Raw genomic sequence first — 18755 nt, forward strand, 5'->3', positions numbered from 1 at the left:
AACAGAAACATACCGAAAAAGAAATTACATGGTATGTATCATCATTGTTACATCTGGATCCAAGAACAAAACAATGTGAAAAAGATGTACAGCAAATTGTGCACTTGCAAAGAATAGCAAATCAAATACCAGATGCATTTGCAGACACAAAAGGGGTAACTAAATCATATATACATGCTGCAAATGCCCCTGCTCGAATTGAAATTCCGAAGAAACAAATTGAAGATAGTCATGATGTCATTAAACGCCTGAAGCGTGGAAGGCCAGTTGGTTCCAAGGATAAAAATCCTCGAAAAAGAAAATTCATAGAGAAACACAATGATCACAAAATAGAGAATGATGTTCCTGAAGAAACACATAATGATCACAAAATAGAGAATGATGTTCCTGAAGAAACACATGATGATGAAAATGTTTTGTCAGAACCACAAACTGACGAGAATCATGAAATCTCTATCAATTATATTAATACTGGAAAAATATGGAACCGAAAAGATATAGAAGAAATTGATGATATATTTTCTTATAATGTGGCAATCGACATCATAAATGATAATGAAGATCATGAACCAAAATCTTTTGGTGAATGTAAAAATCGGCAGGATTGGATAAAATGGAAAGATGCCATCCAGGTTGAATTGGATTCGCTAAATAAACGTAATGTTTTTGGACCTATAGTCCTTACACCTGAAGGTGTAAAACCTGTTGGATACAAATGGGTTTTTATTCGAAAGCGAAATGAGAAAAATGAAATAGTAAGATATAAAGCTCGACTTGTTGCACAAGGTTTTTCTCAAAGGCCTGGAATTGATTATGAAGAAACGTATTCTCCTGTGATGGATGCAATTACGTTTCGGTATTTGATTAGCTTGGCAGTATCTGAAAATTTAGAAATGCGTCTTATGGATGTTGTTACAGCCTACTTATATGGATCACTTGATAGTAATATATATATGAAAATCCCTGAAGGATTTAAGATGCCTGAAGCACAAAGTTCAAAACCCAGAGAATGTTATTCTGTGAAATTACTAAGATCATTATATGGGTTGAAGCAATCCGGCAGAATGTGGTATAATAGGCTAAGTGATCACTTGATGAAAAAGGGATATGTAAATAATTCAATATGCCCTTGTGTTTTCATTAAGAAAACAACATCCGGATGCGTAATTATTGCTGTATATGTTGATGATTTAAACATCATTGGAACAAATAAGGAAATTCAAGAAGTTGTGTCATACTTGAAAGAAGAATTTGAAATGAAGGATCTTGGAAAAACCAAGTATTGTCTGGGTTTACAAATTGAACAAAAAGAATGTGGAATATTTGTTCACCAGACAAATTATACAGAAAAGATCCTTAAACGTTTTAATATGGACAAATCAAATCCTTTAAGTACTCCAATGGTTGTTAGATCATTAAACATAGAAAAGGATCCATTCCGTCCATGTGAAGATGATGAAGATATTCTTGGTCCAGAAGTACCATATCTAAGTGCTATCGGTGCCCTTATGTATCTTACAAATTGTACAAGGCCTGATATATCTTTTGCCGTAAATTTATTGGCAAGATTTAGCACATATCCAACAAAGAGACATTGGAACGGAATTAAACATATATTCCGTTATCTACGAGGAACGACAGACTTGGGACTTTTGTATTCAAAAGATGCTAATCCAAGTATAATTGGTTATGCCGATGCTGGATACTTATCTGATCCACACAAAGCACGTTCTCAAACTGGATATGTATTTACTCGTGGAGGCACTGCAATTTCTTGGCGTTCACAGAAACAAACACTTGTAACAACTTCATCAAATCATGCCGAGATTATTGCACTACATGAAGCAAGCCGTGAATGTGTGTGGTTAAAATCAATGACTCAACATATCCAAATCTCATGCGGATTATCATTCGACGAGAAGCCTGTGATACTATATGAAGATAATGCTGCATGTGTTGCTCAAATGAAAGAAGGATACATAAAAAGCGACAGAACTAAACATATTCCTCCTAAGTTCTTCGCATTCACCAAGGAGCTTGAGAAGAATAAATGTATTGATGTTCGTCACATTCAATCAAGTGAAAACTCATCAGATCTCTTCACAAAGGCACTTCCTACGACAATATTCAGAAAGCACATATATAATATTGGGATGCGCAATCTACGAAATTTGTGAAGAATTGTTCGTGTCAACATGAGGGGGAGTTTACGTGACTGCACTCTTTTTCCCTTACTATGGTTTTTATCCCAATGGGTTTTTCCTAGTAAGGTTTTTAACGAGACAGTATAAAAACACGTAATGAAGACAATCATTATGATCATCATCACAAGGGGGAGTGTTGAAAAATTATTTAAAAATGTGAAAAATATTTGTGTTGAAAATGTGAATGTTGAATGTTTAAAATTAGGTGTTGAATATTGAAAATTAGTGTGTGATGATGTAGGTAATGATGTATTTTATTTTTGGATTATTTGTAAAAATTTTCTATAAATAGATCTCTCATTTGTGAAGAAAATCACAATTGAGTTGAGAGAAAAATATTATAAAGTGTGTAGTATGATAATTTTGAGAGTTTGAGATTTTTACTTTTTACCGTAAATTTTTACTTTTTCACAACAGATACTTCAATTCTTTTTTACACAATTCTTTAAGTTTAAGATAAGAGGATCAACCATCTCCTCGTGAATATAGAATTGTTTTTATTAAAATCAATTCATGTGGTGGAAATTTTTGGGAAACATCAATCGATTCTGTTTGGAGAGAGGTTCACGTGTAAGTCTTCACAAAATTTTTTGTGAGACATATTTTTTATTTACGTTATTCATTATTTTTTACGTTAAATGTATTACTTGTTACTTGTAAATATGATCCGTCACCTCTTAAAAGATATTTGATGTTTAAACTGATCTAACACATTGTGTTTAATCTTAAAAAAACAACAATAATCTTTCTTTTCTATGTTTATAAAAATTCTCAACTATGTTAGTTCTTCTATTAGCTCCCACATCGCTTGAAAGCAAATACGAATTAATTACACTTCTCATTTATTAACGTTGTTGTTAATTTTTATTCTTATTAATATCTATTATTATTGATTTAGTATGATTGGTTTTAAAAAGCTATTCCGGTCATTGAATCTGGTTGGCCTAATATGTTTTTCTAACATTATATTTTGTTATTTTCCTAGATAAATTATGTCTATTTTTTTTCCTAAATACATCAAACTCTTACAAAATGAAGTTGGAAAGGATTTTTTTTCTATTGAAGTTATATCATAAAAAATGATATAAAAATAAAATTTTGAATATTGATAATTAATGGTTATTCATTATTATCGTTAGCATATCGATGCATGCGTTGCGTGCTTGTACAATAATTTTTATAATTTATTTGATGAGGATCAAAATTTAAAAAATAGTACATTGTAATTTTGATATAAGAATTTAAAAAATAAATATGAAAAAAGGAAAAGAAAAGAAAAGATCCAGATAGGAATTAAAGCTACAGCTTATTAATACTTAGAATACAAAGATTCTATCTGTTGAACTATATCTGATTTAGTATTAACATTTTATTAATATATATAATTATTAAAAACATATAATGATATCCAAAATTAATTATTTTAATTATCTCAAATTTAATAATATAATATAGTATAAAAAGTATAGATAAGCCTAGCATATACATTCCATGGCATATTAGTAAATTAGCACAAGGAAAGAGTGAATAAATGAAGATAGGAGCAAGAAATTTCACATCCTTTTCAGTTTTCTCGGACAGACAGAAGAATGAAAAAGAAGCGAAAGGAGGAAGTATTATTCAATCTTCATCAACAGATGGCTGATGCATCGGTATCTTCATCTCCAATAGCAAGATTATCCCTAGACCAACTGTTTTCGATCTTGCTCCTCTTACCCATACAATCAATTCTCTGCTTCGCCACCACATGCAAAAGGTTGAATCTTTTGGCATACTCAGATGCTCTGTGGGAGTCTGTATATAGGAGGGACTGGGGACATCCACCAGCGGACGCGGCCAAGCTTCCATGGAAGAATATGTACCGGCAGGTTTACCAGTTGGACACTGTGAATTGCCACAGTCTCTTGTTGGGCAACGATGATGAGTGGCCGTGCCCAAGACCCAGAGCTTCCCATTCTCTGAATTTGGTGTCCGGATGCTTGGTTCTGTTCGGTGGGGGATGTGAGGGAGGTTAACCTTACCCAATCACTCTTTCTACTTGCTTTTTCCCACGAGGGTTCTTGTTCAATTAATTCATCCTAATAACGTTGTGTGCATATGTATTGCAGATGGAATTGATATTCCCCACCCCTAATACTTGTATATCATGGTCAGCAGGAAAAAAGTAACAATTTCATTCATCTTGATAACTTGAATTTGTTACTCAGTTGACATAACAAGAGGAGCTTCTAGTTTTGAAATGTATTATTGAGCTATCATTCAACATTTGACCAAAGAACCATCTCCCATAGTGGTAGAAAAACATCATCGTACTCTATACTAGCAGTATTTTCGTTTCTCAGGGCCTTTATCTTTATGAAATAAAGATAAAGATCGAGTCCATTGGATAATTTCCATTCTATTAAGTATTATTGTTGCAGATGCTGGGAAACTGACCAAATACTTGTTATTTCAATCAATTTGATTACTGAATTTCTGTCATTTCTTGTTTGTCATTGCTGCTCTCTGTTTTGATGGTTTCAGGAAGGCACCTCGAAGACACATGGACGGCTTATGCAGGAGTTGATGAGTTGAAGAGGAGAAGAATAAAATGGCAAAAGACCAGTTCGGGCATTCCTGAGGGGAGGTTCGGGCACTCGTGTGTTGTAGTTGGCAATTATCTTGTCTTGTTTGGAGGGATCAATCAACATGGTGTCCGCCAAAATGACACATGGGTTGGCCAGGTCACAGTTGAAGAAAAACTTGGTAATGTTAAATTATCTTGGCGGCTTCTTGATGTGAGTAGTTTGAGTACACCGCCACCATCACCGAGGGGTGCTCATGCTGGTTGCTGTATTGATAATAAAAGAATGCTTATCCATGGAGGCATCGGGCCATCCGGTGTGAGATTATGTGACACATGGGTTCTGGATCTCACAGAAGATGTCTGTTTTGGGACGTGGAGAGAAATTTTGTCTCAACCATGTCCTCCATCTCGGTCGGGACACACATTAACTCATGTTGATGAAGCAAAGAATATATTATTTGGAGGTAGGGGATCGGGTTATGAAGTGCTTAATGATGTATGGCTCTTTGATTCTTCAGGCGGTAGATGGATACAGTTAGTATTTGATTTATGTAACAGCGTGCCTATGCCAATGCCCCGAGTGGGCCACTCTGCCAACCTTATAATAGGACATAGACTTCTTATTTACGGAGGTGAAGATTCAAATAGGCATAGGAAAGATGACTTTTGGGTTTTAGACATCGAGTCGATGACAACGAAGCAGCAGCAGCAGCATAGAAAAACATGGAGAAGGCTTGAATTCAAGGGGGGGCACAAACCCAAGTGTAGGTCATTTCATGGTGCTTGTGTTGATAATTCAGGGTGTTATTTGTTTGTGCATGGTGGAATGGTTGATGGGTCAGTTGAGCCTGCTGGTTCATCAGGCTTAAGGTTCGATGGAGAATTTTTCTTGGTGGAGCTTATACTGCACTAGTCTCCGTGATTTCGCGTGTATAGAAGAAATAGGCTGGTGAGGTCACGGTATTGCTTTCCATGTAAGGAATCTGCTGTTTAAAACGCAAAACTACTCAGAAGAAAACTAATAAATGGGAAATGTTATGTAAATATTGAGGTGCATGCATATGCCAGTGTGTACTTGTTGGGCTTCCAATCTCCCTTGGAATTACAAATAGGAGTAATATGGTACGCCTTTTAAACTGGTTTGTGATCATATGGAGATGCATTCATATGCCGAATTTAGTTGTCGGTCTTCTTTTACCCTTTTTAGAATGCTTTTAGAGACCCGGATGGTATATGGTACGAGCAAGATGTAAGAATTGTATATGACATAGCAAGCATGGGTACTCTTGCCTCAAGTCGTTATTCGACAGGGTGTGGACTTGTCTTTCCATTACATAGGACTTCTAAAACAATAAATAAAATAAAAACAAGTGTACCTACCACTACTTGTACAACTAATGATATTGTGGCACCCATTGCAACCACAAAAATAATTCTCACAATTTCAGCTTCGTTCTCCACAAACAATGTTTTTTTGAAGTTTTTTGGATCACATCCAGGAATGGATCAGTTTGGTCTTCTTCAAAAAGCAGACTTATCCTCTTATACGGCCTTGAGACCTTTTCGGATCCCCTAGTTGCTTGTGTGTCTTCAATATGCTGAAGGGTGTAGGTTCTACTATTTAGAAGTGGGTGGTTCCTGAGTCTCTTTGAGTTCTATCATCCCACTTTTTCTATCCAATAGAAACTCTTTCTGTTGGAACATTTTATGTTTGCAATCTTTACTTGATTTTAATGTTAACAAAACTTGTTATTGTGTTTCTAATAATCTACCTTAAGTGCTCAGAAAACTGGAATTGAAATAATCAGTTGACAGCCAAAACTGAAGACTATCGGGTATGTCAACTGAACACACCAACTGATCTTATGAACTGAACAAAATCTAACTGATGTATATTAAATCAGTTCAATTGACTAACCAGCTGAAAGGTAGTTCAGCAGGAAACCTTCAGAAGTCCGGCCAGCTGATGAAGTGTTCAACTGATGAAGGTCCCAGCTGATCAGTTCAACTGAACAATTGAAATCAGCTCAGCTGACGAGTCAACCGATCTCACCTCTTCAACTGCAGACCAGTTCATCTAAGCAGTTCAGAAATTCAGTTAGGAGCAATCAAGTTGCGGAACATGACAGTCAACATTATTGAAATCCAGTTGTGCGCAAAGGTACATAAGCTTTTGTCCAGTCAAAGGACAATAATGGACCGAGCAGTAAAGCTTAAAGACAAATTGTTCCAGAAGAGATGCGGAAAAAGACGAGACACAAACTCCAAGGAACGCATTCAAGCTGCAACGGTCACATGCGCTGAGTCTTGACATACAGTCATCTTGCTGCTATAAATACAGGCCAAGGTCATCAGCAAAAACAACACAGAGAGTGTGGAAAAACAAGGACACACTTATTATTCATCAGCTTTCAAGAAGCATTACGCCCAGTTGCGAGGGAACAATTCAAGATATATCAGCTTAGAAATGTAAACCACTTAAAAAGTGCGGAAGACGGTTCATAATTTATAATGATAGCTACAACCGGTTGGCTAGCTGGTTAACAAGAAACAATTCAAAATGTAAGAATTTGCAGAAGGTAAAAACACAAGGTTTTATGGATGTTCGGAGATAAAACTCCTACGTCACCCCTTCTTCCTTTTTCAGGAAAGATTCCATTGAAAGACTTTGGCTTTACAAACTTTTGCAACAGCCCATTCCAACCAGGACTTATCACATTACTTGTGTTGGAACTCTTAGCGATCACTTTACACTTCTAGACATTTAGGAACCCTAGGTTCACCAGACCACTCAGTAAATCAAACAACCCAAATGTCATTGATATAAAGAAACAATAGGCTTGATTATTACGAGGTTGATCCTTGAATGATCAGATAAATTTCTGATGAGTACGTGCTTGAATGAGCGATGAAAGATGAAACTTTAAGTGCGCTCAAGATCTTCAGATATGCAAGCTTAGTGATGTAGCAATATAGCGATTAAAAGCTTGTATAGCGGAGAATGCAGAAGTCAACGAGCTCTGCTCTTGAATTCTTCAACTCTTCATTTATAAAGGCTAACAAACTAACAGTCATGTAACGTAAACTTGTAATGTTAATATGATATGTCACTATCAGCTGCTGCGCAAACATTTAATGTTTTCTTTGCTTGTGCAACTTTGAGTCCCGTTCTTCTGAAAGGTTGCTGCTAGATGTTCTGTTTATGGTAATCGTTAGCTCCATTAGAACTGATAGGATATTTGAATAATCTTTCCATTTTTGGGATAATGATAGAAGTATCTGGATGATAAAAATCTTTATCGGGATTGTACCGGTGCAACCCATTGAATGTCCTGATCCGGTCAGAGCATGTTCTTTACTAAGTGTTCAATAAATAGCTCCTTAAATGAAGCGGTTGAAGTTTTTAACAGCCGGTTGGAGAACATCTAACGGTTGAAACTCTTCAAGCTGCTGAGATACTGCAAGCGGTTGAAACGTTCCTGTTGTACAAAAGAGATTGCGGCTGTTTCCTGAAACAGTTAGATGCTGTTATGATTTTGTCGATCACCAAAACTTAAGGGTAATAACAATATCTTAACAATTTATCCTTTTTTGGTGATGACAAAACCCAGTTGCTGACTATACAACAATTTACAGAAAATCATAACAACATAATAAGAGAAATATTGTATTTCATTGAGTGAATGAAATTATGAGCTACAGGAGGTACAAACAAATACATTAACCCTTCTTCTCTGCTCGTCTTTTCTTCTCTTCTTCAAACTGTTTCTGTACCAAAGCTTCATCAGCTTTGGCACGATCTGCAACTCTTTTCCTGACAGCCTCTTCAGCTTTCTGTACTTCTTTCTGCCTCTTTATTTCCCTTTTTATGACATCAACACGTAGAAGAATTTGCATGATTTCAGTAAGTTGAGTTCCTTGGGCATCCATGCGCTGATCAACGTGTGCTTGTAATCTAGATATATGGCCTGAAAGCTCAGTGCACATGTGAATATGCGCGGAATTGTGTTGTTCTTGTTGGAGGGAAAGACTGATATTCATGGCTAGAAATTCCTTGGAGAAATCAAATCTCATAGACTGAAAAGCCTCTTTAAGATCAAACTGCTTCCGGTTGATAGCAAAAATATATTTGTCCATAAGATCCAGGCGGTCCAAAATCAACTTCTGGATGTTTTCCTCAACAAATTCTTCCTTGGGTTCGAAGAGGTCCGATGAAGAAAGCATTCTAGTCTTGATGGAAACCAGGCGGGAAGATGACACTTTCCCAGTTGATATGAAAGGCTGTTGTTTATAAATATCGGAAGCTAAGATATCAACCGCCTTGTCAAATGCTACAGAAGAAACAGGAATTACATTGCTGGGGAGTTCTCATGCTACAAGATCAGTTGATGGACCCTCAGGAATAAAGGAAACTATGGGCAAGGAAATACCAATTTCAATGTCAACTTGATGTACACTAGGCAAAGATACTGACGCTTCTTGTGGAATACCCTGAGCTGAATCAGCTTCGGAGTCAAACTTGGGAGGAGAAGAGATCTCCATGTGGGTTGTTCCCTGATCAAAGACAGAAAGAGATTGTACAACTTCTTCAGCAGAAATCAGATGTACTTCAGATAGATCGATATGTACCAAGAGAGAAGGCAAAGATGATTCAGGCTCTTGAATTAGTGTACTTTCCACATGAATATCTGGCTGAGTGGCAGAGAGATCTGCAATTTTCTCAGGAGCCAACACTTCATCCAGATTCAATTTAGGCTCGAATTTGGCCTTATCGCCAACCACAGGCAGTTGAAGTTCATGCCGCTTAAGAATGATAATCCCCGAGAGTGATAGAGCATCTTGTTCAAGTTGAGGGATGACAGACGAATCATCCCTTGCTGTTGGACAGGTGTGAACAAAATTGTTCTATTGAGTTGGATTAATGCTCGGAGAACACTTTCCTTTAGCTATAATTCAAGGAAGTTTCATTGGAACAGAGCGGTTGGAATGTCAGAGGTTTCTGTCCACTCCATCATTGAAAGCTCGAGTTTGGCAGCTGCTTTGAATTCGCCAGTTTGAATAAGGGATTTAAATGTTGTGATCGTTCAGAATTCAACCAATTTATCAAACAGCTCCATTTTCTTCTTAACAATCTCATTGACACGTTCGACTGTGAGCACGATGGCAGTGTCCACATTGTTTTGTTTGGGTGTGTCTTCAATCAAAACTTTCTTCCCCTTATCTATAAGATGAAGAAGAGGAACACTTGAGAAAGAAGTTGTGATTTCTAGTTCGGCTATTTGAATTCCCTTGAGACTGCTCAATTTGACTGTCGGAATTGGATGAGGGATCAACGGTGTAAAAATATGCTTGATCAACTTGATTTTCGCAGCCTTGGGTTGTTCTAACCGTTTCTTCTTAAAAACTTGAGAGACCGGCACATCATCCCGAGAATCTTCATCAGAGCTGGATTTCAGAGCCAGCTTTCTCTTGGTTACCTTGGGACGCACTGATTCTGATACAAATTTCTTCTTCTGCTTAAGATATTCGATACCAGTCTCTGTTTTGACACAGACAATCTCCTCATCGGTTGGAAGATTTTTCTTTTTAAAATTTTCAACCGTTATCCAGTTGAACAACTTCGTTTTTCCAACCTCAATCATGTCCACCATTTGGGCTCTTCCATGTATCAATAGATAACAAATTGGAACCGCAAAACCATGAGACTAGTTCTCTTTCTTCACCATATAACCCAGTGTTTTGAACAGGACATCCGACTAGTTGATATCAAGATTTGAAGCGATCGTAGCCATGATAAGAAAATTTCCCGTTGTAATTTTATCAAATGCACCAGCCTTAGCGAGAATCCCTTTTGCCACTATATCAGCCATCAATCGAAATTCGAACTTTAGATCCCTTTTCTGGCAGGTTGGAGAAGAAATAGGAGAGTCAGAAAGAGAGAAGTTGGTCCTCCAAAGCTCAGCATTGCCAGTCGGAAGAGTGGCAACGTTTGTGACTCCAGTGATTGGCAACTGAAACAAATCAGCAAACAGCTTCTGGATAATCCGAATTTTCTTTCCCTGAACAGCGCAGAAGATTTCACCATTTTCCATATAGGCAAAGTCAAAGAAGTCCTTCAAGATAGTTTCGGAGTAGTGCTCGCTGTATCCCAAAAATGATCTAAGGCCAGAAGTTGCGAGCAATTGGAATATGGCTCGCATAGGTTTATCAGTCATAGCAAGCACATAAGCAAAGTTGACCGCAATAGTGTTGTGAGCAATAGAACCGCAATAGTGTTGTGAGAAATAGAAGAAGCCATTGATTAGGTGAATGAAAAGTGGTTTACCAATAGATTCTGCAAAACAACCTTGAAAAGAAAGAATCGCAAGATAATAGAGTACGAGAATTCTGAATGCTTCCAATGGAAAATGATAATGTAAAGTTGATATGAGTATATACGGTTCGGGAAAAGACAGATCAGTCCACGTGGCAGACTGTCACTGGATGGGTTTTAAAATTTGAAAAGTCACCGATGGCAGTATAATGAGTAATTTTAAATTTTAAAAAGATAACCGTCACGTCATATAAGAGCAGACAATAAGTTGATTTTTTTTTTAAAAAAACAATTAATTTGAGTAACGTGCCCAAAGCACAAGATGAAAAATGAACCGTTGGAACTTTATTGTTATTAGAGAGTATGCAGTTGAAATCATGTGATAAATATAGATAGTCCATTTTCCAACCGCAACGGTTAGAAACGTGTTCTTTCCGACGCATTAAATTTTTGACTTAACCAATATTTACCCCTAAATACATACATACTATAAAGTTAAATGAACTTAGCCTTGAATAATGACTAGTCGGTAGGTGGCAGAGGTCTCTTCGTATTCTCTTGTCAATCTAACAGTCACCATAATGATTACGACCTTTCAAATGGTCTAAAGTGAGTCTACAAATGGAAGAAAACAAGTTAGAGATGAAATCACTTAAAGCTTTTCAGAGACGAATAAAATTAAAGCAAAACAACAGATATACAAGCTTAGCAGTTATTCGGTGCCGGATCTTGCAGAAGAGTTCAGAGATCCATAGTGGCTAATTGCAAGAAAAGGTATGAAGACAGTGTTTTGGAGGAGACCCTGTCAACCTGGTCCAAGCTCCAGGATCTGCAGTTTTAGAGGGGGATATGTCTCCCTTGTAGAGGACCTATTGCCACAAGGAAACTGGTGGCACATGAGAAGAAATACCGACGGCGTCTATCGAGCTGCAGACATCTTCAGGGGTGAAGGTGTATATATTCTAATGCTCTACAAAGAGCAGAAGGTCTTGAGAAGAATTGCCTTGTCAGATGACTTTCTAAGGTCCTGTACAGGCGGAATGGGCACCTGGATGGCTGTTTGGAGGGCAGCTGTAGATAGGAAAATAAATAGTGTAAAAGCCCGATTTAATGAATAAATTTAGATTGTTCATTCTATTAGGGCTAAGCTGCGGAATCATCCTTTTCACCACGATGGTGCAAAGAAAGCATTCTAGTAGTTTGTTTTCTACTGTAATACAGAACACTAAAGTTGAAACGTCCACTACTCGTTTTTCTTTAAAATGTACTAGAAATTTTTTTTAAATACTTGTTCTCGGCCGAAAAGAACACATACATATATATATAAATAATTTGTCATTAAGATAAACGCATCGACTAATTATTTAAAAATCCAAAAACACAATTCGAAACATGAAATCGTAAACGTCAACCAAACCTAAACTTAGCATTTTTTAAAATAAAGCATAAATATCATATTCTCTCAAAATCTCTCAAAAGCATCATAAGTCATAAAATCTTTAAAGTAAACTTAAATCGTAAACATAATTGCGGAAAACTAGCAAAGGTCATCGGGTTATGTGCACCATCAGCCCAGCTAGTTCAACCATCAAGTCATCCATCAAAATCATGTTCACCTGCATCGATCACACCTAGTGAGTCTATTGACTCGGTAAACCTTAACCATGATAAAAAGTAATACATATATATTCACAAGTAACAGTGAAAGATATTTTAATAAAACAGCTTTTCATGAACGTAAACTTTAAACATTTTCTTTTCATCATATACTTTTTCCTTTCATCATATACATATATGTTTCTCTTTTTATTGAATTCATATCCTCAATTGTGACTTATCGTATTAGCTTTAGGTCGATGGATCCATCTACGTATAAACACGATACTGGACGATGGGGACATCAGCTACACTCTCACCCGTTAACTGAGCCTTGGCCTTATATATCATCGTATCTTCATATCATCGTAGCATCGTATTAGTCACAATCAATTCACCTCCTTTAACCTTTCATAATTCCATCACTTATAAAAATTCATGCATATATAAATCATTTTTCTGTTAAACCAAACATACAACATGTCTTTTAGCATTAATGTTTTCTCATAAAATTCCATAACCATTTGAAATAAACATTTTAACATTCATTACAGCAATCAGGGCACTGCCAGGACGTCTAACATTTTTCATGTATAAAATGAACATTTTGCCCCCGAAACCCTAACTTTCTCAATTTATCCTTATACCTTAAACCATTGACCCAAATCCATCCAAACTTAATGAAACATCCACTACTCGTTTTCTTAAAAAGTACTAGAAATTTTTTTTAAAAAAACTCCCTAGCATCGGCCGAACCATACATATAAGTATAAAATATTTTTGCACCATTTTTAAAATAAAACTACCAACTAATATTTGAAAATCAAAGGAAATAGTCAAAACATAAAACCATCCAACATTTTACCAAACCTAAAAAGCAATAATTTGAAAAGTGTAGTCCATACTATCAACCTCTCAAAAACCTCTCAAAGCATAACTAAATAGTCGTAAAATCTTTAACGTAAACTTAAAATCATAAATGCGAAAAAATAGAAGCGTTGGTCCTCGGGTTATGTGCACCGTCAGTCCAACAAATTCAACCACCAAGACCTCCGACATCATTATTATCCAACTCACCTGCATCAATCACACCTAGTGAGTCTAAAGACTAGACACACCATAATCTTGATAACAACATAATACATATACAGATCACATACAACAGTGAAAAATACATGTACTTAAAATAACATTTCAGGAAGATGCATAAACTTTAACATAAACATTTTCATATCATCATCAACGTTTCCATACTCATATTATCATCAACATATTCATATACATATTATCATCAACATATACGTATTCCTTTTTCTTTTTGTTGAATTCAGATCGTTAATTGTAACTTTCGTATTCGTCTAGGTATTGGGCGATGGATCCATCTACATGTAACCATAGTACTGGGCGGCGGAGACATCAGCGACACTCTCACCCGTCAACTGAGCTTTGGCCTTACGTATTAACATATCATCGTATTCGTATCAATGAAAATATGATCGTCGGGCTCCCACTGAGACCTTCTCCCTCAAGATACCTCCAACATATCATCGTATTAGTCACAATTACTTCACTTCCTTCAACGTTTCGTATTCTCATCACTTTATAAAAACTAAACATGCATATAACGTTTTTCTTTTAAACCAAGCATGCAACATGTCTTTTAACTTTATCGTTTCATTATAAAATTCCATAAATATTTAAAATAAACATTTTAACATATTAAAATCCATAAACATTTAAAACAATATTTTAACATATAAAACAGCATTCAGGACACTACCATGACATTTACTAATTTTCGGGTGTAAAATTATCGTTTTACCCCTAGACGTAAATATCCTTGAATTTGACTTTTTCTTAATTCCATTGACTCTAACGTGTCCCAAATAATTATTTAAGTTTAAATTACACTTCTCATAATTTTATTTAGCTTAAATCCTAGATTTTTAATTATTCTTTTAATTAATAATTTTTAATGCGTTTTAATACCGATTTAATTTCAACTTTAATATAAAATTCCTAAATTTAATACTTAGACTTTTTATATTATTTTAGCCTCGTGAACCATGACTCGACCCCCATGAGCCATGTTTCGAATTTATTTCGAAAAAGAAAAAACCTAACCCTTCGAACCAAGCTACCTCGAGCCATCTTTATTTTTCACCGAGCCACACCTAAACCACCCTAAGCCGACCCCTGGACAGCCCCTCTAGGAACCCTCCTTGACCCTTAGAACCACTAGGACTCGAACCCAAGCCCCAACCGAAGCCCCTACACCAGCAGCAGCTGCGGCCGAGAACTCCTACATGTGCTAGGACTCTTCGAACCAAGCTAGCAACTTCACCAACGAGCCAACCCATAGCTCGGACCCTTGTGCACCCTCTTAGGACCCTAAGGACCTAGACTAGCCCAGCCTTAACCCCCTGTCCGAGCCCCTTAACCCAGCGCAAGCTGAACAACCAGCGCCTGCACTCCTATGCTTCTGATAGGATCGGTTAGAGGGTGAAAGAGTGTTTAGAAAGGGGTTGAATAAACACTAACAATTTTCACAATCTTTCCGAATATTGAGTCGGTTTAGTGATAAACTGAAACTCGATAATCTTCTCAGTCGATATCAATCAGTTAACAATAATAGTGCGAAAATAAACTGACTGATAGATAGAATAAAAACTGAAATAAAAACACACAAGATTTTATGGATGTTCGAAGATTTGAAACACTGCTACGTCACCCCTTCTATCACTAAGATAGGATATTCACTAAAAGACTTTGATCGATACAAACAGTTGTACAGACCCACTTCAGTCTTGGACTTAACAATGCCAAACTGAAACTCTTAGTAACCAAACAACTTACAGTGCTCGACTGGTTTTGAAATAACTTAGCATGAATGATTACAATAATATCAGTTTGTGCTTGCAAGCTCGAAGTATGGCCTTAAGTGCTATGAATGAATACAATAAGCGTGAGCTTTTAAATATTCCAGCAGAGTAACAACTCAGTTAAGAGTTTTTCAAGAGTCAAGTTGAGAGTAGTTAAGTTCGAAGTTGTTGGAGAGATCTCTCAGCTGCTCTTCCTCTGCTATTTATAGGCTTTGCTTCCAACGGTAATAATGAATGCAATTTGAACCTTTCTATCCGTTGTTTGCCACATCAACATTGTTCTGACAGTAGTACACTGCAGCTTTTCTGAAATGCGGCGATCCCACTACTAGTTGCAGTCTTGCTTTAGTACTATCTGTCGGTTGAATGTCCTTTTCCTTAACTGATGACGTTCAGCTGAAAGATCAGCTGATAGACTATAACTTGATAAACTTACACCTGTTTGTAGCAACTGATCAGTTTCCAACTGATCATTCAGTTGTCTGTGTAGTCCAGTCAGCTGGTTCAGTTGCCTTTGATTATCTTCGCATTAATCTTCAGTTATAGGCAACTGATAGTTTACATACTTTAGATCAGTCTTGATCAGTTAATTCAATCTATTAAATGCCCAGTTTTTCAAACTATCGAAATTTAGTTTCCAACAGCTTCTCGGGTGGAGTCCTAGCTTGCTATGACTCCTCCCCAGCCCCTTGACTCGAGTCCTAGCATGGCTAGGACTCCTTCCCTGACCCTAGCACGACCCTAGCCCATCCCTGGTCGCAACTGAAGCTGAGACATGCACCATGAACCTTGAACCCGAGCCCTTGACACACCCAATCAAATTTTCGGTTTCCAGCTTGTGCAATTCTTGTGTGCAGACTATATCGTGCGACTTAGGACCCTTAATACATGTAAAAACGTTGCCCTTTTTATTCTAGAACATGACATCCCCTTCATGTATGAAATCATCAAGTTTTGAATCAAATAACATGCTTTAAAATCCATGTTTTGCACAAAAACAAAAATAAATAAAAAGGGAACATGTTTTTTTTTCATGCAAATCATATTTATATGCATATTATGGTGTGATGATGAGTAAAGGGAAGAATATGACGTGCTTTTGCGTTTTAAATGCACGATTAAACGTTGACGAATCGAAAAACGATGACGAACGACCTTGGCTTGAAATCCTTGCTATTTTCGAAACTTTTCCCTAGATTGCTTCTTGTGTGTGCGTGTGATTTTGGAGAAAAAATAAAAGTTTGTATTGTGTTGGGGAAGTGGGCGTGTGAATGGTATGGGGTATGGGTAGGTTTTGTATATTATATAATTAATTAAAATACTAATCAAAGCCTTGGCCCATTAACAAAGTTAGTTAGGCCCATTAGTGCTTAATTAAAATATTTTGCTTGATAAAGTTTGTGAATTTATTAGCCGGGTTGCCAAAACGTTCGTATTTTTGTTGAAAATCCAACACCGATAAAATTTACGTCCCGACGTATAAAATCACCTCAAAACCCCTTATTTTCAAAAATAAGAAAAAGCATCAATCATATTTTAAATAATTATAAACAATTATTTAATAAAAGCATTCTTCATTTTTCAGCCCTCGGTCTCCGTTCCTCGATCACAACTCGAATAACCCTTAAAAATATATTTTAAATGCATAGAAAACTGCTAAAAAAATCTTATAAACATATCACATACTCAATTTAGCAATTAAAATCGATTAATTAATCATTTTTCATATTCCCTAGATTTGCATGCAGTTGGATTACGTCGTCTTAATTTTGGACCTTACACTTAACATGACACTTTAAAATACACCCATAAATATTTCTTAGATGTAAACTTAAGTTCCTCGACTAATTTTCCAATTCGTTTTAAAAATTAAACCTATGCCTCAGTTTTAACTCGAATTGACTCAAAACTTGAACAAACATTATCAAACTTGAACCATAGCTTATTAACACCTAACCATACCATATACAACTCAAATCAAGCCAATTACAACCCTTGAACAAGCAAAGAACAGCCGCTGAAATTCTTCCCTATCTTATTCGAGCCCTAGCTTACTCACCCCAAGCAACCCTCGACCCTAGCCCTTAGCCAACCCGTCCAGACCCTAACCAACCCCCTTAAGACCCCTAGGGACCCTATTGGACAAAACCTAACCAGCCTAGAAGTCGCAGCCACTCAACCCACAAGTCATACGCGACAATGCCTCACCTCCCAGCCCTTTTGCCTTCGAACTAGCCCTCGTTCAGCCTACCTAGGACCATGGCTCAACCCTCTTAATACCCTTGGACGTACCATAATAGTAGCTAGCAGCCGCCTGCATCTAGGAAGCAAAACTGCAACCCTAGCCCATGCAACTCTTAATTTTCGTTCAGCTTTGTTGCCTCTTTGTCCATCCCTTATGCAACCTCCTATATGGATCCTAAACCCTCTGAAATTCATTCCTTCCCATTGCCCTATGATGGCATCCCCTTTATGCATCATGAGCAAGAGTTTTACTAGATGAAAACATTAGTTTTATGCATGTATAGCCATAAAAAACGAAAATACAAGAAGTGCATCATCTTTTTCATGCAAGGATAATTAAATACACATAATATGGTGTGAAAGATGATTGAAGGAAGATTAAGACGTGCCTTTGCGTTCATTAGGCATGGCTCTTTTTCGAAATAATGAATCAGTTTAGTGATAAACTGATATCAGAAATCTTGTTGTTGATATCAGTCAGTTAACTAGCTTAAGTGCGTAGATAAACTAACCGATAGATTGAATACTCAAAGAATAACTGAAATAATGAACACAAAGATTTATGGATGTTCGGAGACTTCAAATTCTCCTACGTCACCCTTTCTATCACAAGAATAGGTTTTTTGAAACATCTACTTATTTAAAATGCGAAAATATTATTTTTTTATCTCATACTTCGAAAATCTCATTTAAATATTTTGAATGCATGAAACTCTACTGAAAATATAACAATTAAAAATAATCGTAAATATTTGACAGTAAAAATAGAGCAGTTTAAAATTGCCAAGTTCATCCCACGTAATATGCGTAAACATAAACGAGTAAAAAACCTAACCATCAACAGCGTATAAAAATCAGGTATAAAAACGCTCATGCTCTTTCAAAATCCATAAAAACATCATGTGCGGAAGAAATGTGGTCCTCGGGTCGTGCACGTACATCTAGTCTTC

At 36.6% G+C, this 18755-nt stretch overlaps 1 protein-coding gene across 1 annotated transcript; it reads left to right on the plus strand.

Moving 5' to 3' along the window:
• The first annotated feature begins 3735 nt into the window (after nt 1-3735).
• LOC140976704 (F-box/kelch-repeat protein At1g51550-like) lies at nt 3736-6217 on the plus strand. Its single transcript, XM_073440964.1, has 2 exons — nt 3736-4214; nt 4728-6217. The coding sequence occupies exons 1-2, from the start codon at nt 3794-3796 to the stop codon at nt 5681-5683; spliced, it is 1377 nt and encodes a 458-aa protein (XP_073297065.1). The 5' UTR covers nt 3736-3793; the 3' UTR covers nt 5684-6217.
• Nucleotides 6218-18755: the final 12538 nt, after the last annotated feature.

Source organism: Primulina huaijiensis, chromosome 5, assembly GCF_012295235.1.
Source record: "Primulina huaijiensis isolate GDHJ02 chromosome 5, ASM1229523v2, whole genome shotgun sequence".
In the NCBI taxonomy this organism is placed as follows: Eukaryota; Viridiplantae; Streptophyta; class Magnoliopsida; order Lamiales; family Gesneriaceae; genus Primulina; species Primulina huaijiensis.